Source organism: Trematomus bernacchii, unplaced genomic scaffold (genome assembly GCF_902827165.1).
Source record: "Trematomus bernacchii unplaced genomic scaffold, fTreBer1.1, whole genome shotgun sequence".
In the NCBI taxonomy this organism is placed as follows: domain Eukaryota; kingdom Metazoa; phylum Chordata; class Actinopteri; order Perciformes; family Nototheniidae; genus Trematomus; species Trematomus bernacchii.
The window spans coordinates 313-26,927 of record NW_022987933.1 but is presented as its reverse complement, the minus strand read 5'-3'; the positions used below and the strand labels follow the sequence as shown (position 1 = coordinate 26,927).

At 43.7% G+C, this 26,615-nt stretch overlaps 1 protein-coding gene, 1 non-coding gene and 1 pseudogene across 2 annotated transcripts; 2 read left to right on the top strand and 1 right to left on the bottom strand.

Moving 5' to 3' along the window:
* Positions 1–111: 111 nt before the first annotated feature.
* Positions 112–14,371, top strand: LOC117470666 (annotated as a pseudogene).
* Positions 14,372–16,182: 1,811 nt separating this feature from the next.
* LOC117470665 (microtubule-associated protein 11-like) lies at positions 16,183–23,682 on the bottom strand. The gene is given in 15 exon segments (XM_034115485.1): positions 16,183–16,670; positions 16,944–17,058; positions 17,372–17,450; positions 17,900–18,036; positions 18,290–18,441; positions 18,978–19,060; positions 19,252–19,399; positions 20,239–20,358; positions 20,439–20,479; positions 20,482–20,533; positions 20,606–20,736; positions 21,269–21,364; positions 21,879–21,910; positions 21,913–22,227; positions 23,499–23,682. Coding segments are annotated over 15 exon segments (1,827 nt in total). The 3' UTR covers positions 16,183–16,528.
* Positions 23,683–24,626: 944 nt separating this feature from the next.
* Positions 24,627–24,708, top strand: trnas-uga. Its single transcript has one exon. It is a non-coding gene; the product is annotated as a tRNA-Ser (tRNA).
* Positions 24,709–26,615: the final 1,907 nt, after the last annotated feature.

Sequence of the window (26,615 nt, the reverse complement as noted above, 5' to 3'; positions counted from 1 at the left end):
GTGACGTACTTCCCCTATTAATAGATTCTCATAGGTTTAGAAGCTACTGAATTACTACGGTTTAAAATTAAAATTTGAATATTCAATTACCTACTGCGGAACCAGCTCGGAGTCGCCCAGGCGTTGAAGCAACAGGAAGGGGATGTGTTGTGGTGTGCGGGGCTTAAATATAGAGATTTACCTGCAGCTGACGTTCAGCAATCTGACAGAGAGAAGAGAAGACATCACTCTGCAGGTAAGCTCACCTGTCTGTCTGTCTGTCTGTCTGTCTCTCTTCATGTCCGTCTCTCTTTCTGTCTCTCTTTCAGTCTATGTGTCTGTCTGTCTGCCTGTCTCTCTGTCTGTCTGTCTGTCTGTCTGTCTGTCTGTCTGTCTGTCTGTCTGTCTGTCTGTCTGTCTGTCTGTCTGTCTGTCTCTCTTCATGTCCGTCTCTCTTTCTGTCTCTCTTTCAGTCTATGTGTCTGTCTGTCTGTCTGTCTGTCTGTCTGCCTGTCTCTCTGTCTGTCTGTCTGTCTTTCTGTCTGTCTCTCTGTCTGTCTGTCTGTCTGTCTGTCTGTCTGTCTGTCTGTGTGTCTGTCTGTCTCTCTGTCTGTCTGTCTGTCTCTCTCTCTGTCTGTCTGTCTGTCTGTCTGTCTCTCTTCCTGTCTCTCTTTCAGTCTATGTGTCAGTCTGTCTCTCTGTCTGTCTGTCTCTCTCTCTCTCTCTCTCTCTCTCTCTCTCTCTCTCTCTCTCTCTCTCTCTCTCTCTCTCTCTCTCTCTCTCTGTCTGTCTGTCTGTCTGTATGTGTGTCTGTCTGTCTGCCTGCCTGTCTCTCTGTCTTTCTGTCTGTCTGTCTGTCTGTGTGTCTGTCTGTCTCTCTTCCTGTCTCTCATTCAGTCTATGCGTCTGTCTGTCTGTCTGTCTGTCTGTCTGTCTGTCTGTCTGTCTGTCTGTCTGTCTGTCTCTCTCTCTCTCTCTCTCTCTCTCTCTCTCTCTCTCTCTCTCTCTCTCTCTCTCTCTCTCTCTCTCTCTCTCTCTCTCTCTGTCTGTCTGTATGTGTGTCTGTCTGTCTGTCTGTCTGTCTGTCTGTCTGTCTGTCTGTCTGTCTGTCTGTCTGTCTGTCTGTCTGTCTGTCTGTCTCTCTTTATGTCTGTCTGTCTGTCTGTCTGTCTGCCTGTCTGTCTCTCTCTCTGTCTCTCTGTCTACAGAAACAGGATTTTTGTATAAGTTGCATTTAATGTAATCATAAGTATATTTTGTGTTCCGTCCTGTGTGTCTATAGTCAAGGAAATTAACAGAAAGCTTCCTCTCTTATGTTCAGTTTGAGTACAGGTGTTTGTGAGGACAGGTGTGCAGGAAGTGGGTTTGATATGAAGGGATGCAGTGTTTTTCTGTGGCTCAGCGCTAACGCTAACTGTCGCTCATTTCCAAGTCAAATGCCAGGCAGGTAAACAAATGAGCAGAAGACCTATCGACCTTTATAAAACCAGATAACATCACATCTGCCAGGTATAGATTTACCACCACAGCATTTGGTTTTGATACAACATCAAGAACAGGGTCTTTAAAACTTGTGGGGGAAACTTCTGAAGCAATTGGAGTCAGGACTCAAAGAGAGACACGATGGAGAGCTGGAGCTTTGATGGCAAACACTGACGGTTTATTTGGAGCTTCGGCCGGAGAATTCACAAGACAAGTCACGGGCCACGGTCTGACCACATGGTTGAGATGCCACAATCAATTCTGAAGACCCCTCCTGTAGCTCCAGGTTTTAACTAGTTCAGAGTGTAATGATCAACATTCTTCAATGGATAGACTAAACAGCTGAGGACACTGAATCACATTTGTTGTCGCTTATGGCTCTGGGTCATCGACACCCCGAGAAGGATGTGTTCCAGGTGTCCCACATCAATAACTATCTCTGACCGAGAGTTGCCCGGTCACAAACTGGTAACATCAACAACATGCTAAGGCAGCCCCTCCTTAAGGGAGATAGCGACTGCCCTAGGTTGAGCATCTGCGTCAGAGGGCGAAAGGTAAACATGTATACAGAATTATTCCCTGACAAAACTAATTTCACAAGAGCATTTACTAACCCCTCACATTACGGGTAAATACAAATTAACTAACAGATATCAACATGAAACGTCCCATCATCATTACTGACCTTAACACAGTTACTTTTTATATTACAAAGTTTTCTGACATGTTGTGTTTAAATATGTTAATAAGGCATTATGTAACGCTAAATCGGGGCGTTTATAGTGCTGCAGATAGCTGGAACAATCCTTCAAATCCAAATTCAAGTCCACGTTCATTCCTCTGGGGCCATTTATTAAAAAAACGACTTGTATTTTGAATATTGCGACCGCTCTCAAGGCGAGGAAACAGTATTTTACCACGTTTTAACAGTTTTAACCACTAGATCAACTTCAGGGATTATGGTATTGAATGATTTGTTTATGAAGCTTCTTTGTGTCATTTTAAACACAAAATGTTAAAATGTGGGGCTTATTAGAAAGAATTGTTGACACTAAAAACCACATTAATGCTAATACTAGTCTTCTATGTTAGCATAATCAGTTAGCCGACACCAGTACTTCCTCCAAGCTTCTGAGTACGTCCTGACGTCTACATTTGGTTTCAATGTGGTTAAAATGTAGTTCCTGTATCCACTTTACAGACGCAAACAGACAGAGGCAAACAGACAGACGCAAACAGACAGAGTGAGTAAAACAACCTCCTGAACATGATTTTTATTTACATCAATCTAAAATAAGTCATGTTATGGTTGAAAATCAGCCATGCTAACAACTTAGCCTATAAAGCTAACAGTCTTAAGGTTGTTTACGTGGTTTGTTTCCTGGTCAGCGTCTCGTCTTGTCGTCACGATGGCTTCCTGTCAGGAGTTCGAGGTGACGGTGCTCACCTCACCTGGTCTCACCTGTGGGACCTTCAGCCGCCTGTGGCTCAATCTGATTGGCTCTGAGGGCGAGACTCCGCCCATCGTCGTGAACGAGGGCGACCGCCATCTTCTGCCGGGGTCGGTGAGTTTCATGGAGACATAGAAAAGAAAGAGACTGTTCCAAGTTGCCGCCGTCTTGGATTTTTTTGTGGCTTTTTTTTCACAAGAGTTTATTTTTCCAATTGTAGTTCTTCTTTTATCCACTTGGTGTCCATATTTACACTGAACGATGTCTTCTCCTGTCCCGTTCAGTCGTGGGCGGTTCTGGTTCGGACCGAGGCTCCTCTGGGTCGCCTGCTCCTGGTCCGGCTCCGTCTGGACGCTCGGACCGGCTTCCCCGACCTGGACTGGCACTGCAGCCGGGTCGAAGTCTGCAGGCCGTCAGAACCAGAGAAAGATCCAGAACATCAGGTGTTTCTGTGCGACCAATGGCTGCGACCAGCAGGGGGCGACGTGGAGCTGCGCAGCGGAAAGTGTACGTTAACTTTAGAGGAGAAGAGGAATCTTTAAAAATAAACTTTCATTTATATTTGTACTCATCCATGGCTAAAACATGCATGTAAAAATAATTATGATTAAGTGTATATATTACACATTACAGGTTTATCGCTGTGAAGGTGTCACTTTGGGCTCTTCTGTGATTGTTTAATATTTAAAACTCTTCTTGTATAATTCCTCCTCAGTGTGTTTGCTGCAGGACGAGACCGAGGAGAAGCTGAAGCAGCAGAGACTCAGACATCTGCAGAACCAACAGAAGATCATTCGGTAAAACAGAAAACATACAGTCCAACAGTCTGAGAAACATCCCACCTGTCCATAAGACCTGAAAGCTAATGCCAAGTCCCTTTGACTTGAAAACACAGTCTGTCCTTACATGTCCCGCCCTACTCTGCCTCTGATTGGCTTACCCTGATATTCTAACCAATCACACTCTTCATGCCAACATCTAACCAAAAAGGCAATGAGTAAGGCAAGTTTGTTTATACAGAACCTTTCAACACAAGGCAATTCAAAGTGCTTTACAGAAATGAAACACATTAAAACTAAGAATACTAAGAGTACTCAGAGGACGCCAAAATCGATCTTTTAGTTAAGAGAAGCTGATGACAAAACACCAGAACGCAGAAACAAGGGGACCAGGGAAAACAGCGAAAACACAAAAACTGAACAGGGACGAAAGACGAGGAACCGACAGAGAACACAAGAGGATACACATCAACCTGAACATGGAGAAGGGTTTCTTTAAGGACACACACACACACACACACACACACACACACACACACACACACACACACACACACACACACACACACACACACACACACACACACACACACACACACACACACACACACACACACACACACACACACACACACCGTTGGCCATCAGGAGCACCTCAGGGTTCAGTATATTGCCCAAGGACACATCGACATGTTGACTGCTGGTTCTGGGATCGAACCAACGACCTGCTGGTTGAAAGACGACCACACAGCCACAGTCGCCTTTATGTGATTCTGCTGCACGACTTCTGAATGCTCTGAATGTTTTCCATGTGTGTTGAAAGCTTCTGTATGTATAATCTTGCTTGCCTACAATCAAATAGCAAAGTCTCTTTAGTGAGTCTAACATTGAGACAAACTCCGTTGTTGCAGATGGCGTCAGTTCGTGGCCGGCACCCCGCAGTGTTTGGACCTGAAGAGTGTGTCTGAACTCGGGCCGAACCTCAGCTACACACACAGGAGGTGAAGCAACACACAGACTTTGAAGGTCTCCTATTATACTATTGTTAGGCATATACTATAGGTCTCAGATATATAAAAAACATACCAAACAGATCCTTGTAGCCCCCCCCGCCCCCCTCTCTTCCAGCTGTTACTAAAGAGCTGACTCTGGGTCTGTAGCTTTACGGCCCGTCCACACGGCGGCGTGCGTTGAAGCTTCAACGCTTCTGCCCATTCACTTTGAATGGGGTGACGTCACGTTTCGCCGAACTGCATTGTGGGAGCGAAGCGTAGCTTCAGAAGCGTAGCTTCAGAAGTGTTGCTCGCTGCAAAAGTTGAGCAATGTTCAACTTTTGAAGCTTCGGCGGAAGCGTCAGCCAATCGAATCATATGCCAGTACAAGCTCTAGCCAATCAAACCGCGTGCTTGTGTGTCCGGGGCGGGAGATTCATGTGATTGGTTGTTGGTCGAGTTTCAGCCCCCCCCGCCGGCAAGCTTCAATGCACGCCGCCGTGTGGACGGGCCGTTAGAGAGAGAGTAGATCTCATCAGGAGAATTCTCCCAGCAGAAACTCAGCTAAATGCTGCCGTGATGAAACTCCATATCATGTTCCAAACCACATCAAGGATTCTCTCTGAAACAGTATGGAGCTCAAACTCTTTCTCTCTCTCAGGTTTACCACAAGGTGAGTTCCTTTTGATTTCCTGCTTCTTCACACATACTCTCTCCAGCACAGGTTAGCTCTGAGTGTTAGCATGCTAATGTAAACACAGACCATATTACTTCCAGAACACGTCTCATTGTTTCTGACAGCAACGTTTCTGATTGGCCCGTGGGTTTAAAGCCCGCCCACATTTTAGTCATGTCGTCATGAAGCAGCAAATCTGGATCAGCTCCGTTGTTCCCCCGTTTTTAGAGATGTGGGTACGGAGGAAAAGAGAGAGGGGTTTATTTCCTGACACTTTGAGAGTCTCCTGACACACCGGGGACACACCGGGGACACATTGATGTAGAGAAGACATCAGAAAGGGCATTTTGCATGATAGGAGACCTTTGATGCCCATCCTGCCTGCAGTGTGTTCTCTAACAGGAAGTAAAGAGTGTGTGTTCTCTAACAGGAAGTAAAGAGTGTGTTTCCTCCTCAGTCCGGCTGTGAACCTTCGTCACCTGAAGGGTTTCTCTGAGCGCTCCGAGGCCTGGACCAGCTTCAGAGAGCTGGAGACGCTGTTCGCTCACAGCGGGAAACACAACGCCGTCGCCAGTAAGAACCAGAACAACAACCCATGGATGTTTAATAAGAGCTGGATACGGCGTTGGAGGCGGGGCTTGTTCTTTCCTATGAGAGCTGCTCATTGGCTCGCAAAATATCCTGAGATTTTCGAGAGCAAAACGTCACAGATTACCCATCATGCCTTGCTGTCAGAGCAGAAGTACCAGTATGTAGCTCATAGAGCGCAGTAGTTTCCCCTTAAGCCCCGCCTCCTGTCATTAAGCCCCGCCCCCGATCTCGGCTCAGTAGAATGAATGGAGAGAGAAAATAAATCTGGATTCGGTTTTTAACGCATTTTACAACTCTAAAAACCTAATGATTCTAGTAAGGGCTATAACATAGTTCATACTGGGTAGTTTATTTAGTTAAAAAAAAATATCCTCTGATTTACAGACATCTCTTTCTCCATGTTAGTCAATGGGGAAAAGTATTTCTGGGCCCAGTGACGTCACGGACTGATACGGAAGTTGTAGTACCGCTGTTTGGACACAACAAATATTTTCCTCAGAGTCCGGAGCACTTCCTGGGGGCTTGGAACAACCCAGTCAAAATAAATGACTTCCTGTCTGTCTTCTTCTGTTGATCTATCCCGCGGTGTTTCCTCTCTCTCAGGCTTTGTGCAGGCTCACTGGAGGGAGGACTGGTATTTTGGGCACCAGAGTCTGAACGGCTGCAACCCTCTGATGGTGCGTCAGATCCACAGCCTCCCTGACAACCTGTCTGTCACAGAGGAGATGCTCCGCCCCTTCCTGTCTGCAGGCTCCTCCCTCCAACAGGAACTACAGGTCTGCACACCGCCCTGAAAATACACCTGTCAGAACATTTCACTTCCATTTTATGTCCATTACCAGAGGAGGGAAGTAGTGGAGTACAAATACTTTGTTACTGTACTTAAGTACATGTTTCTGGTATCAGTACTTTACTCCACTACTTATTTTTCTGAGGACTTTTTACTTTGACTTCTTACATTTCTAACCCAAATACCTGTACTTTCTACTTCTTACATTTTTAACACAAATACCTGTACTTTCTACTTCTTACATGTTGAACACAAATACCTGTACTTTCTACTTCTTACATGTTGAACACAAATACCTGTACTTTCTACTTCTTACATTTTGAACACAAATACCTGTACTTTCTACTTCTTACATGTTGAACACAAATACCTGTACTTTCTACTTCTTACATGTTGAACACAAATACCTGTACTTTCTACTTCTTACATTTTTAACACAAATACCTGTACTTTCTACTTCTTACATGTTGAACTCAAATACCTGTACTTTCTACTTCTTACATGTTGAACACAAATACCTGTACTTTCTACTTCTTACATGTTGAACACAAATACCTGTACTTTCTACTTCTTACATTTCCCAAACAGGCTGGTTCCTTTAGTTTGAATGTGTGTTTGGTGGCGTGATCATTATTATTTAGAGTCATTGCGTGCCTATTGATTTGAACACGATCCGTGTATCCATCATTTCCTGGTCTTCTCTAAAGAAGAGGGACCAATGAAAACGTTGTCATGTTGCCGTTGTTCAGCATGGAAACATTCATTAGCTAACAATGACATTATTGTTCTATTAATATAAAGGGAGGTCAGGTACTCTTTAAAACAGCTGCTAGTTATGGGTACTTTTTACTTAAAGGTGGGGTAGGTAAGTTTGGAGAAACCGGCTCGAGATCGCTAGAATTTGAAAATACACAACAGGAAAAAATCTGCCACTTCCTTACAGAGCCCCTCCTCCAACACACACGTACGCGCACATGACCAATGAGGGCACGAGATAAGTTTGTGCACAGATGGAAGGCTGACAGGCAGGTAGGCCATCCAGTTATTTTAGCCGGGCCGGCTAAAATGATTGGTCGTGCTTTTTACAGTATTACGGCTTCCACAGATGAGATTTATTTATGGATTTTTTGTCAAAGCACTTAAGATATTCATTGCTATCGGGATGTTAAGAGCATTCCATGGAATATAACAAAAAGTGTATCTCGAGCCGGTTTCTCAAACTTACCTACCCCACCTTTAAGTACATTTCAAAGCCCAAACTTCTTTACTTTTACTTGAGTAAAGAAGTTTAGTCAGTACTTCTACTTCTACCAGAGTATTTTTAAACACGAGTATCGGTACTTCTACTTGAGTAAAGGATGTGTGTACTTCTACTTGAGTAAAGGATGTGTGTACTTCTACTTGAGTAAAGGATGTGTGTACTCTAGCCATCTCACTTGTGTTCCTCATTTCGGGTCAAATGTTTAATTACTTCTCACAAATACTTCTGTTATGTATTTGTTCTGCGGTTCCTCAGAAGGGAACCCTCTTCCTATTGGACTACGAGGTTCTGGACGGCGTTCCGGCCAATCAGATCAACGGGAAGCCGTCCTTCCTGAGCGCTCCGCTGTGTCTGCTGCACCTGAACCTGGAGGGCCAGCTGAGGCCCATCGCCATCCAGGTGAGGGACTACTTTCTCTCATTTACTCATACTTTCTGTGGAGGGAATTCTGAAGAGAAACTGATAAATGATTCATGGACAAAGTTTGTCTTTTGTTATATGTATATATGGTACATCATATATATGTAATAGTACAGGTTTCCAACTAAATGCAGAGTTAGTTCTGAAAGCACAGTGATAGTCTTTTGGCCGACAGCTTACCATTTTAGTTCTTGGATTTTTCTTTTGACGCTTTGAGAACCACAGATGTCGTTCCCGTTATATCTGAAATACATTCTCACCCCAAACTGCCCCCCCCCCCCTGTAGTTACAGCAGACCCCCGGCCCCCGCACCCCCGTCTTCCTGCCCTCTGACCCCGGCTGTGATTGGCTGCTGGCGAAGCTCTGGGTGCACAGCGCTGACTTCCAGGTGCATCAGCTGATCTCTCATTATCTGAGAACACACATGGTGGGAGAGCTGTGCTGCGGAGCCACGCTGAGACACCTTCCCCCCCCCCACCCTCTGCACCAGGTACACACACACACACACACCTGCCCCCCCCCACCCTCTGCACCAGGTACACACACACACACCTGCCCCCCCCACCCTCTGCACCAGGTACACACACACACACACACACCTGCCCCCCCTCCCACCCTCTGCACCAGGTACACACACACACACCTGCCCCCCCACCCTCTGCACCAGGTACACACACACACCTGCCCCCCCCCCACCTGCTGCACCAGGTACACACACACACAGACACACACATACACACACACACACACACACACACACCACACAACACCTGCCCCCCCCCCCACCCCGCTGCACCAGGTACACACACACACACACACACACACACACACACACACACACACACACACACACACACATACACACACACACACCTGCCCCCCCCCCCACCCCCCACCCGCTGCACCAGGTACACACACCAATTTTTGTTCATTTTTGTTCCATTTCTTCTCCAAATGTCTCCAGCTGCTGATTCCTCACCTGCGCTCCTCGCTGCAGATTAACTTCCAGGCTCGAGCCGCGCTGCTCGCTGCCGGCGGCGTCTTCGATCAGGTCTGTCAAACCTTCACACCTGAACACCTGAACACCCTTGAACAAACTTCACATTAATCTCATGTCTTAAAAAATGTTGTGTCTAAGGTAACGCCGTTTTAGACAATCATAAAACGCTTTAATGATAACAATGTGGCGTTCAAAGCGGCGTAATACTGTGTCGTAAAAACACGACAAATTAAAGACACGTAGCAGGTGTTGGTGTTTGGAGCAGAACCCTTCAGAGACATGTTTCTGTATAATTGTATATATCTGAGACCTGTATAATAGCCGAGCTTTGATGTCCCTGCAGGCGGTGGGCTGTGGTCTTCAGGCGTTACCCCTCCTTCTCTCTCGAGCCTCTCAGAGGATCACTTATCGCTCGCTGTGCGTTCCCGACGACCTGCAGCTCCGCGGCGTGGAGGCGCTGCCGAACAGCTTCTACAGCCGAGACGCCCGCAGGGTCTGGGACGCCCTGCACAGGTAAACTAACACACCTGAGAGACTTTAGAGTCTGGGACGTGCTGCACAGGTAAACTAACACACCTGAGAGACTTTAGAGTCTGGGACGCCCTGCACAGGTAAACTAACGCACCTGAGAGACTTTAGAGTCTGGGACGTGCTGCACAGGTAAACTAACGCACCTGAGAGACTTTAGAGTCTGGGACGTGCTGCACAGGTAAACTAACGCACCTGAGAGACTTTAGAGTCTGGGACGCCCTGCACAGGTAAACTAACGCACCTGAGAGACTTTAGAGTCTGGGATGCCCTGCACAGGTAAACTAACACACCTGAGAGACTTTAGAGTCTGGGACGTGCTGCACAGGTAAACTAACGCACCTGAGAGACTTTAGAGTCTGGGACGCGCTGCACAGGTAAACTAACGCACCTGAGAGACTTTAGAGTCTGGGACGCCCTGCACAGGTAAACTAACGCACCTGAGAGACTTTAGAGTCTGGGATGCCCTGCACAGGTAAACTAACGCACCTGAGAGACTTTAGAGTCTGGGATGCCCTGCACAGGTAAACTAACACACCTGAGAGACTTTAGAGTCTGGGACGTGCTGCACAGGTAAACTAACGCACCTGAGAGACTTTAGAGTCTGGGACGCGCTGCACAGGTAAACTAACGCACCTGAGAGACTTTAGAGTCTGGGACGCCCTGCACAGGTAAACTAACGCACCTGAGAGACTTTAGAGTCTGGGATGCCCTGCACAGGTAAACTAACACACCTGAGAGACTTTAGAGTCTGGGATGCCCTGCACAGGTAAACTAACGCACCTGAGAGACTTTAGAGTCTGGGACGTGCTGCACAGGTAAACTAACACAGCTGAGAGACTTTAGGGTCTGGGACGCGCTGCACAGGTAAACTAACACACCTGAGAGACTTTAGAGTCTGGGACGTGCTGCACAGGTAAACTAACACACCTGAGAGACTTTAGAGTCTGGGACGTGCTGCACAGGTAAACTAACGCACCTGAGAGACTTTAGAGTCTGGGACGTGCTGCACAGGTAAACTAACGCACCTGAGAGACTTTAGAGTCTGGGACGTGCTGCACAGGTAAACTAACGCACCTGAGAGACTTTAGGGTCTGGGACGCGCTGCACAGGTAAACTAACGCACCTGAGAGACTTTACACAAAGGGTGTTTCTCAATCGCGAGTAAAGCTGCTTCAGAGCCACTATTTCAAGCATACTACGTCATCGAGTGCCGCCGAAGTACTGTTCCAATCTCCAGCATACTTGGAAATCTACCGAGCCCGGCGTACTCCGTTTGGAGAAATATCGAGTGTGCACATGAGTAGATTTCGCGGCCTTAAAATCCCCACAATGCTTTGCGCACGGACCAATTTCCCCAAATCTATCAATATGGAAGGCGGGGCCTCTCATATGACGCACACCTGCACACTTGCTAGCCTGTTCCACACTTCGTTTTCCGAATGCCAGGAAGTATTCTTGACTCGCTTCTGAAGCAAGATGCTCGGCAGACATGTGCTACCAAGCAAGCGTACTCGCGATTGAGAAACACCCAGAGTCTGAATCAACTAGACTTTTTTCGCAAAATTCTGACTTTTACCTCAAATTCTAACTTTTTTCTAAAATTCTCTATTTTCGGAAATGTTGACTTTTATCTCAAAATCTCTGACATAGTTTCTGAAGCTGCAGCGTGTTTCTCCTGATGGAAGAGTTTTGGCACCTGTCAGCCACCGTACATTAAGACTCAAACTGACCCTCTCTCCTCCCCGTGCTGCAGGTTTGTTCTGCGCTGGGTGGATCTGTTTTACTCTGCAGATGTGGAGGTTCTGCAGGACTCTGAGCTGCAGCTGTGGATCGGAGACATCAACAAACACGGATTCAGCCAAAACTCTGGTGCGTTCACACAACAATAACCAGAGGAGGGAAGTAGTGCAGTACAAATACTTCATTACTGTACTTAAGTACATGTTTCTGGTATCAGTACTTTACTCCACTACTTATTTTTCTGAAGACTTTTTACTTTGACTTCTTACATTTTGAACCCAAATACCTGTACTTTCTACTTCTTACATGTTGAACACAAATACCTGTACTTTCTACTTCTTACATGTTGAACACAAATACCTGTACTTTCTACTTCTTACATGTTGAACACAAATACCTGTACTTTCTACTTCTTACATGTTGAACACAAATACCTGTACTTTCTACTTCTCACATTTTCCAAACAGGCTGGTTCCTTTAGTTTGAATGTGTGTTTGGTGGCGTGATCATTATTATTTAGAGTCATTGCGTGCCTATTGATTTGAACACGATCCGTGTATCCATCATTTCCTGGTCTTCTCTAAAGAAGAGGGACCAATGAAAACGTTGTCATGTTGCCGTTGTTCAGCATGGAAACATTCATTAGCTAACAATGACATTATTGTTCTATTAATATAAAGGGAGGTCAGGTACTCTTTAAAACAGCTGCTAGTTATGGGTACTTTTTACTGAAGTACATTTCAAAGCCCTCTTTACTTTTACTTGAGTAAAGAAGTTTAGTCAGTACTTCTACTTTCACCAGAGTATTTTTAAACACGAGTATCTGTACTTCTACTTGAGTAAAGGATGTGTACTGTAGCGTCTCTGAAACTGTGTCTCTGCAGGATTCCCCGAGTCTCTGCAGAACAAAGCAGAAGTTTCTCAGTTCGTCACGATGATCATCTTCAGCTGCTCCGCGCTGCACGCCGCCGTCAACTTCTCTCAGGTCAGAGATATAGAGAGATACTAAGAGCTATCACCGTGAAACTCCCCCGTTCAGTCCTGACATTAACACCATTATCTTTTGTATTGCACGTTATCTGAAATGCTATCTTTAAGCAGTTCTTTACTTTATGAATTTTTCTCTGACTGTTTTCTGAAATTTTGATTTTTTTTCTGAAACTTTGATTTTTTTTCTGACATTTTGATTTCTTTCTTGTACTTCAGAATTTTTCTTCAAATTCTGACTTTTTTGAATGTTTGTTCTGACTTTTCTCTAATTCTGACTTTTCTCTAATTCTGACTTAAAATGATTACTTTCTTCTCAAATTGAAACAGAAAAACTACAACTGAAGGTGGAAGTGTTTTTAGAGAATCGGTCGCCTGTTATTAAGTTTATAGCTAAATATTGTCAACCTTTAATTGGACCCTTGATTGACATGTCTAATTAACCCCCCCCCCCCGCCCGCCAGCTGGACTTCGCTCTCTGGATCCCCAACTGTCCGTCCTCGATGTCCCGCCCCCCCCCTCAGGAGAAGGGCTCGCTGACGGAGGACGACCTGCTCCACTTCCTGCCCGACATCAGCACTTCCTGTCGCGTCCTGTCGGCGCTGACGCTGCTCTCTCAGCCCGCCGTAGACTTTGTGAGCCTCAAACACCACTTAGTGACTTCATGTTTGGTCATAAACCATTTACATAAAATATTCAATATATCATGATGCTCAAATCCTCCGAGCACACTTCTTTTCTTTGTATATGGTTTGTCATGCACATCACGAAAACATGAAAGAATGAAAAATGTATGCTTGAAGCACTTTAAAGGTCCCCTATCATCCTCTTCTTCATCAATATATCACAGGTCTCAGATATATCCAGAGCCTGTCTCTGATTGTCTGAAACACCAAACAGATCATTGCAGCATTACCCATAATCCCCTCTGTTTCAGCCCTGTTTTTCTTTATGGGTGACTGTGCATGAGAACATATTTACGTTTGACTATGACACTTACACCAAGTCACATTTAGTGAGATGCTCACCTATGTCTCCCCCTGCAGATTCCCCTGTGCCACTACAGGGAGGCGGTGTTCAGAGAGGGCGCCCCCCCGCAGGCTGGTGGAGGAAGTGCAGGCCGAGTTGAAGCAAATCTCTGAAGACATCGCAGAGAGAAACCTCCACCTGGACCTGCCGTACGATTACCTGAGTCCTGACCGCATCGACAACAGCGTGGCCATCTAGAGTCACTTTATTCAAGCATGCAAAAAGGTTTACTACGTTTATAACATTTAATGAATATTCTGACTGTTTTCTCAAATTTCTCAACTTATATATATCAATATTCCAATTACTTGTATACAAACTATTCTGCACTATTTCTATTATATTCTATTTACTTGCACTATTTTATCTGTGTTATTGTGTTGCACTGTTGGAGGAGCCTGTGACCTCAGATTGTCATTGTCATATCTGCACTGTAGCTCTGAGCACATGGCAATAAAAGCCTTGAATCCTTGAAATTCTTTATTTTTTCTTAAAATGTTGACTTTTTACTCAAATTCTGACTTTTTTCTAGAATTTTGAATTTATCTCAGAATTTAGATTTTTCCTCAAAATTCAGACTTTTTCAAATGTGTATTCTGACTTCTCTCTAATTCTGACATTTTTTTCTCAAATTCTGTATTTTTTCTTAAAATCTTTACTCAAATTCTGTCTTTTCTTCAAATCTGAATTTTTTTTCTAAAATTCTGATTTTTCTCAATTTTTTTCTCAAAATTCTGATTTTTTCAAATTTGTATTCTGACTTTTTTCTAATTCAGACTTTTTTCTTAACATTCTGACTTTTTTCTCAAATTGAAACAGAGAAACTACAACTGAAGATGGAAGTGTTTTTAGAGAATCGTCGCCTGTTATTAAGTTTATAGCTAAATATTGTCAACCTTTAATTGGACCCTTGATTGAAAAGTCTAATTATAGTGTGACCGCATCGACAACAGCGTGGCCATCTAGAGTCACTTTATTCAAGCATGCAAAAAGGTTTATTACGTTTATAACATTTACTGAATATTCTGACTGTTTTCTCAAATTTCTCAACTTATATAATCAATATTCCAATTACTTGTATATAAACTATTCTGCACTATTTCTATTATATTCTATTTACTTGCACTATTTTATCTGTGTTATTGTGTTGCACTGTTGGAGGAGCCTGTGACCTCAGATTGTCATTGTCATATCTGTACTGTAGCTCTGAACACATGGCAATTAAAGCCTTGAATCCTTGAAATTCTGTATTTTTTCTTAAAATGTTCTGACTTTTTTCTAGATTTCTGAATTTATCTCAAAAGTCAGATTTTTCCTCAAAATTCTGACTTTTTCAAATTTGTTTTCTGACTTTTCTCTAATTCTGACTTTTTTATTAACATTCTGACTTTCTTCTCAAATTGAAACAGAGAAACTACAACTGAAGATGGAAGTGTTTTTAGAGAATCGGTCGCCTGTTATTAAGTTTATAGCTAAATATTGTCAACCTTTAATTGGACCCTTGATTGAAAAGTCTAATTATAGTGTGACCGCATCGACAAACCCTAACCCTAACCCGTGGCCATCTCGATTCACTTTATTCAAGCATGCAAAAAGGTTTATTACTTTTATAATATTTACTGAATATGAGTTTAATGGTGAGAATATCGTCTTTTCAGAGTGAAGGCAAATGAACCTTCACTCATATTTTGTATTTTATATGAAATGACAAACAAATACATGTCTCTGAATTAAACTTAATGTGGATGTGAAGTGTCTCAAATTCTGACTTTTCCCCTGAATTCGGACTTTTTCCTGAAATTCTGACTTTTTTCTCAAAACTGAGTGCAGAGAAATAACGATCAGTTGATATTTATATTATTTTATTAATGACATTCATTAGAGTTTAGAGTGCAGTGCGCTGTCAATACTGAACCAATTACAAACAAAACATGAGAAATATGACCTGGGTTTAAAAATACAGAAGTGACACCATCCGTAGACGGATCAAATATAATAAATTATTCAGTTTGTAAAATAAAGCAGACTGATGATAACACTGAGAGTAAAGGTGAGTCACCCTTAAATAATACAGCAGCATCATAATACATATTCATATTTATATTACATTAAAGCTGTACATATCCGTCTCAGACAGGTCAATAGAACAGATCCAGAAAGGGAGAATATTGAGTAAAAAAGACCCCTAGTTGTTCAATGGGAGTCAACATGTTAGCTTTGGGCCTCTCCTCCACTTTTTCTCAAATTCTAACTTTTGTCTCAAAATTCTAACTTTTGTCTCAAAATTCAGATTTTTTTCTAAAATTCAGATTTTTTTCTAAAATTCAGATTTTTTTCTTACATTTTTAAAAAATTTCAAAAAATCCGGACTTTTTAAAATGCAGACTTTTTTCTCAGAATTTCTGACTTTTTTCTCAGAATTTTGACTTTTTTCTAGTAATCAGATTTGTTAACATTTTTCTCAACATTTTGACATTTTTCTCAAAATGTTGACTTTTCTCAAAATTCTGACTTTTTTCAGAAAATTAAGACTTTTTGCTCAATTCTGATTTTATCTCAAATTCTGTATTTTTTCTTAAAATTCTGACTTTTTTCTTAAAATTCTGACTTTTTTCTTAAAATTCTGACTTTTTTCTCAGAATTTCGACTTTTTTCAAAAAAATTGAAAGAAATGTTTATTATTGGAGGAAAAAGACCCCTAGCTGTTCAATGGGAGTAAACAGGCTTTGTCCTGTTAACTTTGGGCCTCTCTTCGCTGCCTCATCGTCGTCTCATCTCCTCTCTCCTTCCTCCTCTCCTTGCGTCCTTCCCCCGCCCCCCTCACTCCAGCACCAGCACTTTACACTCCCTCTTGGCGATCTTGTCCACAGAAAGCAGTGATTTGTCCTGAAGGTAAAGAGGCCGACCGACCGGAGAGCCGACGGGGGGGGTGATGGCCCGGCGCTCCATGGCACTGCCCGTCCTACACACACACACACACACACACACACACACACACACACACACACACACACACACACACACACACACACACACACACACACACACACACACTTTTTTCTGAAATTCTGACTTAAAATGTTTCTAATACACAGATTTTTAAATCAGATATATTTTATCAGTAAATAAACAGTGTTTTAATATGAGGTATGACTGTGTGTGTGTGTGTGTGTGTGTGTGTGTGTGTGTGTGTGTGTGTGTGTGTGTGTGTGTGTGTGTGTGTGTGTGTGTGTACCTCATGATGTGAGAGCGTGAGGGCTGCTGGTGAGAGAAGGACTGTGATCGACCCAGACTGGCCTGGTGTCGGTCCAGCAGGTCTCTGAAGGCCGGGCTGGACGGGCTGTTCTTACCTGGAGGAGAAACACTTTTTACTTTTTCTCAAATTATGTCTTTTCTTTCTGATAATCTTTCTTTATAAATGTTTTAGCTTTTCTTAATTCTTTTTTCTCAATTTCCTGTTTTTTTTCTCACAATCTTATTTTTTTTCTCAAAATCTTACTTTTTTTCCTAAAGATTCTGTCTTGTTTTCTCTTAAACTTACTTTATGAATTTGTGAAATTTTTCCTCAACATTTTGACAACATATTTTTCAAATGATAACTCTTCCCTGGTATGAATGGGTCTGCTTTACCTCCGCTCAGATACAAAATGAAAGTGTTCTCACGTGACAGCGGCCGGGCGTCGGGGGGGGGATTGGACACGGAGGCGGTGAACTGCAGCTTCAGCTTCATGTGCTGACTCAGCTAAAGAGAGAACACTCGTTACACTGGTCTCTTTATACAGGAAACGTATTTCATTACAACTTACACTGGACCTGATACTACAGAACCAAGCCAGAGCCCAGAGGGTGAATACTCCTCAATCAACACCTTCATCACGTCCTTTACCTTACGGTACCCAGTCCTACTGATCTGTTTTCCCTTTTCACTGAAATACCAAGTACAAGATCTGAGTACTTCTACTTTTACTAGTTCTAGATCTAGTTCTACTTGGCTGGTTCAGGTTCAGGTTCTGGTTCTGGTTTTACACTGTGTTATCTCAAAGGATGTTGTGTAGATTCAAGGCTTTTATTGTCATGGGTACAGAGCTACAGTGTAGTTATATCGATGAAAATCTGAGGTCACAGATTCCTACTCCAACAGAACACAATAAAACAGATAGAATAGAATAGAATAGAATAGCACTATAGTACCTCGTAGAGTCCAGCTTTGAGGATCTGGAAGTTGACGCTGAAGGAGATGGTGCTTCCTTTCCGACAGTAACCAAGGTTACTGAGGGGGGAGCGACAGACCACCGGCACCAGAGAGGCTTCATCACACACACCTCGACCTGCACACACACATCACACACATCACATTACATTACATGTCACTTGTTAGACGCTTTTATCCAAAGCGACTTACATACAGTCAGTACTGTGGACAATCCCCACAGGAGCAATTTGGGGTGAAGAGTCTCAGGGACACAACGACATGCTGACTGCAGTGGGACTCGAACTTGTCCAGCACACTACCCACTGATCACACACACATTATAACACACTCCTCACACACACATTAATAACACACACAGTGTTTCTGACCCTCGGGGGTCCAGACGAGTCGGACCGCCAGGAAGTCCTGCAGGTTGTTGAGCAGAACGTATTTCACTCTGAAGTCCTCTCTGACGCGCACGGTGCTCGGGGCGCTGGCCGTCATCACGAAGCGAGGCCGGTCCAAATGGAGGCTGGGCAGCCTGGGGGTATCAGGGAGAATATCAGGGAGAATATCAGGGAGAATGGGATTTAAATGTGAAATTAACAGGAAAATATCAGTGAAAAATAAGGGAGTCAAAAGATAAGACGGTTATTTGGAAAATATGTCACATTTTTTCCTTTTTAATGTGTAAAATAACGGTCAAAATGATCCCAAAAAGTGTCATAAAATCTCAAAAAATATTTTTTAAATGTCCAATCAAATCTCAGTTATTTGGTAAGAAATATATGGAATTGATTTGTGAAATATGTGGAAAAATATGGGTCAAAACTTATCACAAAATCTGAATTGTAATTGTTTAATATGTTAAATATAGGTGAACAAATATGGAAAACATTTAAAAATAAATCTGAAAATTATTCGAGCAAGTTATTGTGGAAAATATTTCAAAACATTTAAGAAAATATGTCGAAAAAAATTCCTAAAATAATTAGAAATATGTGTGAATAATATGAATAAACCATTATGGAACACACACCTGACAAAGATCAGAACGTTATCTGTGAAGTCCCTCACCTGTAGTGGGTGTAGATGCAGTTGGTGAACGGCATCTTGGGAGTCGACCACTGCAGCACCGCTACCAGGGGAACCTCTAAACCCTACACACACACACACACACACACACACAACACACACACACACACACACACCACCACACACACACACACACACACACACACCACACACACACACCACACACACAAACACAACACACAGATGAATATAAAGTATGATATTGCGACTTTAAGAATGAATCACAATCAATAGTAAAGTTATAATCGGCTCGCACCTCGTTGGAGTCGTCGGGCGGCGTGTCGTTGAGGTGGAGCTGGAACAGGAAGTCGTGTTCCTCCAGAGCGCTGAGCATGCTGGGAAGTCTGCAGGCCGAGCTATCGACCCGGCAGAACGACGCCATGCCCACCTGGCCAGACTGATGGCTGCACAGAGGGGGGGGGGGGGGGTAAACACATGTATCTCCTCCTGCAGCTGACTGAGGTGTAGGAGCAGCATTGATGCATTTTTCTATTGCAGCAAGAGGTGTGCCTTGCTCAGGTGAAGGGGGCGGGGCTAACGTTTTAAGTTGGAGGTAGGGGGTGTGACCTCAGCCTCAGTGTAGTTTACTGAAACAGATGAATAGGACCTGCTGCTGAAGTTTAAGTTACGTGATATTGTTTTTGGGAAATAAACGTTGAAGATCAATCAATCAAAACGTCCAGAGGATATTTTACTGCGAGTCTGACCCCAAGATCTCCATGTGGCCAAGAAGAGAAAAGGAACATTTTGAGTTATAAGTCAAACTGATAGGATTTAGCCACTACATGTAATATATATATATACATAATATATACATATACATATATATATATATGTATATATATGGATGTAGTAGGCCGTTGTGTCCTTGGGCAAGACACTTCACCCGAATTTGCTCCTGTGGGTATTGTCCACAGTACATGTATGATATCAATGTGTACTTGTAAAAGCGCCTCGATGACTTCGAGGTGTGAAGATGGCGGTGTGGCGCAGTGCGCAGTGGGCTGTGCAATGATCATCAGATCAAGGGGGGCGAAACCCGCCGCCGCTGCGTCTGTAAAACCGTGGTGTCCTTGGGCAAGACACTTCACTTGAACTTGCTCCTGTGGGTATTGTCCACAGTAGACCATTACGTATGATCTGTATGTGTAATGTGTATTTGTATAGCGCTTTGAGTCATTGATAAAGCGCTATAATAAATATAAGGATTATTATTATATTATTATTATTATTATTATAGTACCTGATGTTGTCCACCAGCAGCACGGAGCCGTCCGGCATCATCGGGAGGTACGAGGCGTTCAGGTTCGGTAAAATACGAACGTCCCGAATACTCAGCTCCTCCTGAGAGGATCGTTCAACACTGAGGGTACAAGTACAAGATCTGAGTACTTCTACTTTTACTCAAGTACAAGATCTGAGTACTTCTACTTGACCTCTGACCTGTTGAGGACAGCGAGGTGTTTTCCAGAGACGGTCATCCTGCTTTGCAGCGGACGGTAGTGAGCGGCGGCAACACAGTCAGCGTTTTGTACTCACTGAGGAACAAAACACACTGTTATTAATGTGTGTGTGTGTGTGTGTGTGTGTGTGTGTGTGTGTGTGTGTACACCTGAGCCTTGAAGGTGTTCAGGTCGTGTCTGAAGGTGTGTGTTGGTTCTCTCTGCTGCAGGACGCTCAGATATCCCAGCTCCTGAACCTCCGCCTTCTCCGCCTCCTTCTTCCACACCGTGACCATCACCTGCACACACACACACACACACACACACACACACACACACACACACACACACACACACACACCACACACACACACACACACACACACATACACACACACCACACACACACACACCACACACACAGAGATGGCAAAAGTACACACATCCTTTACTCAAGTAGAAGTACAGATACTCGTGTTTAAACATACTCTGGTAAAAGTAGAAAGTACTGACTAAACTTCTTTACTCAAGTAAAAGTAAAGAGGGCTTTGAAATGTACTTCAGTAAAAAGTACCCATAACTAGCAGCTGTTTTAAAGAGTACTGACCTCCCTTTATATTAATAGAACAATAATGTCATTGTTAGCTAATGAATGTTTCCATGCTGAACAACGGCAACATGACAACGTTTTCATTGGTATTATAGTTTTATTAAAATAGTTTTCTATCTGTTGTTTTTATGTTGTTTTTATTCTGATGTGTGTGTGCACCACAACATCAGGTCAAATTCCTCGTATGAATGATTTAAATCTGAACTCTGTTAGTCTCTGACCTTGACCTTCAGCGTGCTGACGGGCAGTTTGTCCAGAGAGACGGTGAGCGGGAAGATGACCTCATCAGTGAGAACCACCGGCTCGTCCAGAGGAGACTGAGGACACAGACACACCGTATGAAGCCACCGAGCATAGCTATGCATCTCCTAAAGCTCTCCTATCATGCAGAATGCTCTTTCTGATGTCTTCTCTACATCACCATGTGTCCCCGGTGTGTCCCCGTGTGTCCCCGGTGTGTCAGGAGACTCTCAAAGTGTCAGGAAATAAACCCCTCTCTCTTTTCCTCCGTACCCACATCTCTAAAAACGGGGGGGGGGGAACCACCGGAAGCTGATCCAGATTTTGCTGCGTCATGACCACATTACTAAAATGTGGGCGGCTTTACACCCACGGGCCAATCAGAAACGTAGCTGTCAGAACACAATTGAGACGTGTTCTGGAAGTAATATGGTCTGCATAATTGACAACATTTGATAGATTTTTCTAACTTATGAGGTAATAAACCTCTAGTGAGCGGCCCAGCCCTTCGTATGTTTGTCTGTGTGTGGCCCTCGTGAAAAAGGTTTGGCCCCCCTGTCCTAATGGGTGCAGGCCTCCTCCTCAGTGTACCTGAACCGGCGCCCTGCGAAACCCCCCTGCCGTCCCGAGGAGTTGTGGATCAGCAGAGGTTTGCAGTCTCTGAAGCTGCGGCAGCGGGAATCGACCCGGCTGCCGAGCGCCGCGATGGCCGCCTCCGCTGCTGCGATGTAGTCGTCGTCTCCGTCGTCGTTGGCCTCGTCTCCGCTCTGGAAGTCGTGATGGTTCTGGTGGTTCTGGTGGTTCTGATGGTGGTTGTTCCCCCGGTGCCGGCTGCTCTCCCCTGGACTCACGCTGGCCACGGCGCTCAGAGAGCCAGCCAGATCCCTCCAGGCCCGGCTGCTGGCCGACTCCGACCCGAAGGAGGGGGCGGCGCCGTCCGCTGGAGGAACCGGGGGACACGTTAAACTGAGTCTAAAGAGAATCTAAACTGAGTCTAAACTGAGTCTAAACTGAGTCTAAAGAGAATCTAAACTGAGTCTAAAGAGAGTCTAAAGAGAATCTAAACTGAGTCTAAAGAGAATCTAAACTGAGTCTAAACTGAGTCCGCGGGAGGAACCGAGAGAACACGTTAAACTGAGTCTAAACAATTCAGGAAATGTTAGCGTTGCAGCAGAATCAAAACACAAGGCATTGCACATTAGAGAAATTAAAAGCCTAGAAATAAACAATCCAAAATGTTTCTATCTCAAATAGAAAAAAAATAGCTTTAAAAAAGTAGAAAATATACATGTTGAAATACAAATGTACAGTAAACTAAATATAAGCAGGATATTATATATACATTAATTGTGCAAGGAATGGGTTATTAAATATTAGATTGTGAAATATGAGTAGTTATTGTGCTCATGTGTGTTCATACTGCGTTAACAACAAACGATCCCAAACACAGATCAATTCAGAATGAAATGCATGCAAATAATAGACACTGAAATATCTTTGTTTCCCCTCGTCCCGCTGTATAGGTGTGTTATTGTATGCTAGCGTTTTCTGTATCTTTCATATTATGTATGTTTCTATTTATTTTATTTGCAATTCATCGTTAACATTCTGCTATGAAAACCCAAATAGGACGAATACCTCTGATGTAATGATCAGGAATACTAACCCACAGCATTGACTGAACCATGCTCGATAGAGACACTGATATATATATAGTACTATAGTAGGTAGTTATTGTGCAATGCCTTGTTTACATGCTACCAAAAAACTATAATTGAGACCAATGAAGAATCTGATGTAATTATAAGGAACTAAATCACAGCATTGACTGAACCACCCATAGAGACACTGAGATGTCCTGTGTATATGATTATAGTAGGTAGTTATTGTGCAATGCCTTGTTTACATAAGATAAGAAGTGCTTCATTGATCCAAATTTGGGACATTTTTTAAACATGCTGCTGTTACAACTCTTTATTGTATATATTTAATTATAAGGGATATTAAACCACAGCATTGATCGAACCAAGCATAGCGACACTGAGATGTATGTATCCCCCCTCCTCCTCCTCACTATATATATATATATATAAGTGTCTTCATATAGATATCTTTGTGTGTCCCCCTCCTCATCATGCATACAGATATATTTATGTCTCGTCCCGCCCTCCTCATCATGCATACAGATACCTTTGTCCCCCCCCTGCTCACCGGTGTCGGGCGGGGTCCCCCCCCCCCGGCTCCGCAGCACCAGCAGGAAGCGGACCGTCTCCCCCAGGAACAGGTGGCTCCTGCGGGGCAGCAGGCGGTACCGACCAGGGTCCGACAGGTCCGTGATGGGCACCGCCGGGAAATACATGAAGTATTCACACTGCGACTCCATCATCTGCACCATGACGACCGGGAGGAGGAGGAGGAGAGAGAGTGTGTGTGTGCGTGTGTGAGCAAGAACACACACTTCCTGCTCCGTCTTTCACAATAAAAGCACGGACAGGGAACACTGACGAGGAGAAAGTAGTCCATTGCGTCCGGTGGAGGCCATGAGAAGAGAAGTGGATCACAATTTGTAGGCTGCAGGAGTGTGGTGTGTGTGGTGTGTGTGTGTGTGTGGTGTGTGTGTGTGTGTGGTGTGTGTGTTGTGTGTGTTGTGTGTGTGTGTGTGTGTGTGTGTGTGTGTGTGTGTGTGTGTGTGTGTGTGTGTTGTGTGCGCGCAGTAATACACACTTCCTGCTCCCCCTTTCACAATAAAAGCACGGACACAGGGAACACCGACGGTGAGAAATAAGTCCATCGCGCCCCGTAGAGGCCATGAGGGAGAATTGGATCACAATTTATTTATTTGATTTATTTAAGAAGATGAAATACTGTAATTATATAATACTGTTTCCGGCCACTAGGGGCAGACCACACCGAAGCAGCACTTCGACGTCATGACGTATGAGCCACAGTCATTCTATCAAACTAAGTGCTGTTTTTATGGTTTTTAACAGTCCTGAAATCAATGTCAAGTATCCTGAACTGTTCTTTAGACGTTCACCTACCGCATGACTTGCTTATAATGTCGACTTCTGTCAAGGATTTAACGTTATATCGACTTTAACTTCTGTCACACCGCTTCCCCAGCAGAGCAACCCGGGACCGTGGCCTCATCACCGGATCAGAGTGGACGTTTTTGACCCCCCCGAACGGCCACATTAGCCGGAACTGGGACACCCTCAAAACACGCTACTTTCGATGTTATCGCTTTTATTTCCACACTCTATATACGCTGAATGTTGAGTTAAACCGTACTTTAAAAGTAACTGATTAAATCTACCGTCTTCCGGTATTGTGACGTAAGCTGCGATGGCCGAGTGGTTAAGGCGTTGGACTTGAAATCCAATGGGGTCTCCCCGCGCAGGTTCGAACCCTGCTCGCAGCGGATTGGTCAATCATTTTCATCTCTTTTTTTTTTACCAATGTTTTTTTATTGAAGAACAGGCATAATCATACAGGGTTACAATTGAGACGATGATCTTCATCCATTTTCTATTTTTTAGAACAAACCATCGCCTCCCCTCCCACCCCACCTTGACAAGTTTAATACAAAAATACAAGGTTTCAAGGATTTAATTGTCATGTGAGCAAAGCTACAGTGTAGTTATGACAATGAAAATCTGAGGTCACAGGCTCCTCCCACAGTGCAACACAATAAACAGATAAAATAGTACAAGTAAATAAAATAGAATATAATAGAAACAGTTTGTGGTCACAGCCTGGGAGAGAGAAATAAGAAGCAGCTCCTCTCTTTCTGTTGTCCTCGCATCAGTGATTCTGTGTGTGTGTGTGTGTGTGTGTGTGTGTGTGTGTGTATGTGTGTGGCCTAGCATTACTATACTTGTGGGGACCTAAATCTGTTTACACAGTCACGTGTGGGGACTCGCCCTCCCTTATGGGGACATAATGGAGGTTCCCCATGAGGGGAATCATTCATTTTAGGGGTGAAGACTTGGTTAGGGTTAGGGTTAGAATAAGTCTCCAGAAAATGTGTGTGTGTGTGTGTGTGTGTGTGTGTGTGTGTGTGTGTGTGTGTGTGTGTGTGGCAACAGAGTACCTTTGTTTGATGATTACTGATGATTGAATTAAACTTGATTCTGATTCTGATGGACGGAGAGGGAACAGCACAGAAATCAGAATAGCGCCTCTTTAACAAAATTATTTCCCACTATGATGACGTCCGAGAAAATCTAATAATCGCGTGAGCAGAAGATATTACCTCCTCGACGCTTCAGTTGATGTGTCTGTTACATATCATTTAGCTGTTAGTCTGTCAGTCAGGTGAAGTGGAAACGCAGAACAATTACAGAAAATCTAGAAATATTGTGACAAAAAATGTAAATGTAGAAAAGTGTAAAAACGAGGAAAAATACCGGGAACGGGAGCTAACGGCTAACGGCTAACGAAGGTTTCCATGGCGTTCCACTACGATGCGTTCAAGCTTTACTCCAATAAAGTAATCCAGAGGTAGATGCTAATAAACAGTGTGGTGTGTAAACAGGAAGTGTCTCCTTTTAAAAAAAAAAAAAACGTGAACATTTTAGTGGAAAAACGCGGGAGAGCAGAAGCTAATAGCTAACGGCTAAAAGCTAATGGCTAAAGGCTAACGAAGGTGCCATTGTGAGGCTTCAAGCTCTACGCAGTAAAAATGAGTACTGGGCAATAAGGTAACGTCTACTATAATATAATCCAGATGATATAAACAGTAACCTGTGGTGTGTAAACAGGAAGTGTGTGTCCTCTTTCCAAAACAAACCGTGAACGTTACAGTGGAAGAAACGTGGAAGCTAACTGCTAACGGCTAAACGCTAACGCAGGTTCCATTATGATGCTTTCTAGCTCTTTCTATTATCTATGCTAATAAACAGTGTGTAACCTGTGGTGTGTAAACAGGAAGTGTGTGTCCTCTTTCCAAAACAAACCGTGAACGTTACAGTGGAAGAAACGTGGAAGCTAACTGCTAACGGCTAAACGCTAACGCAGGTTCCATTATGATGCTTTCCAGCTCTTTCTATTCTATTATCTATGCTAATAAATAGTGTGTAACCTGTGGTGTGTAAACAGGAAGTGTGTGTCCTCTTCCAAAACAAAGCTGATTGATCTTCTGCCTTCTTCGCGTTACATAACGCCGGCGTGTTCCCTGCAGCTCCATGCATTATGGATGATAAGTTTGACTGCTTCGTCAGGGTGGGGAGAGGAAGGGAGTGGAATGATGAGACTATCACCCCCTCATATCCTCCCTTCAGCTCCCTCCCTCTCTCCTGGTGTGGTGTGTGTGTGTGTGTGGTGTGT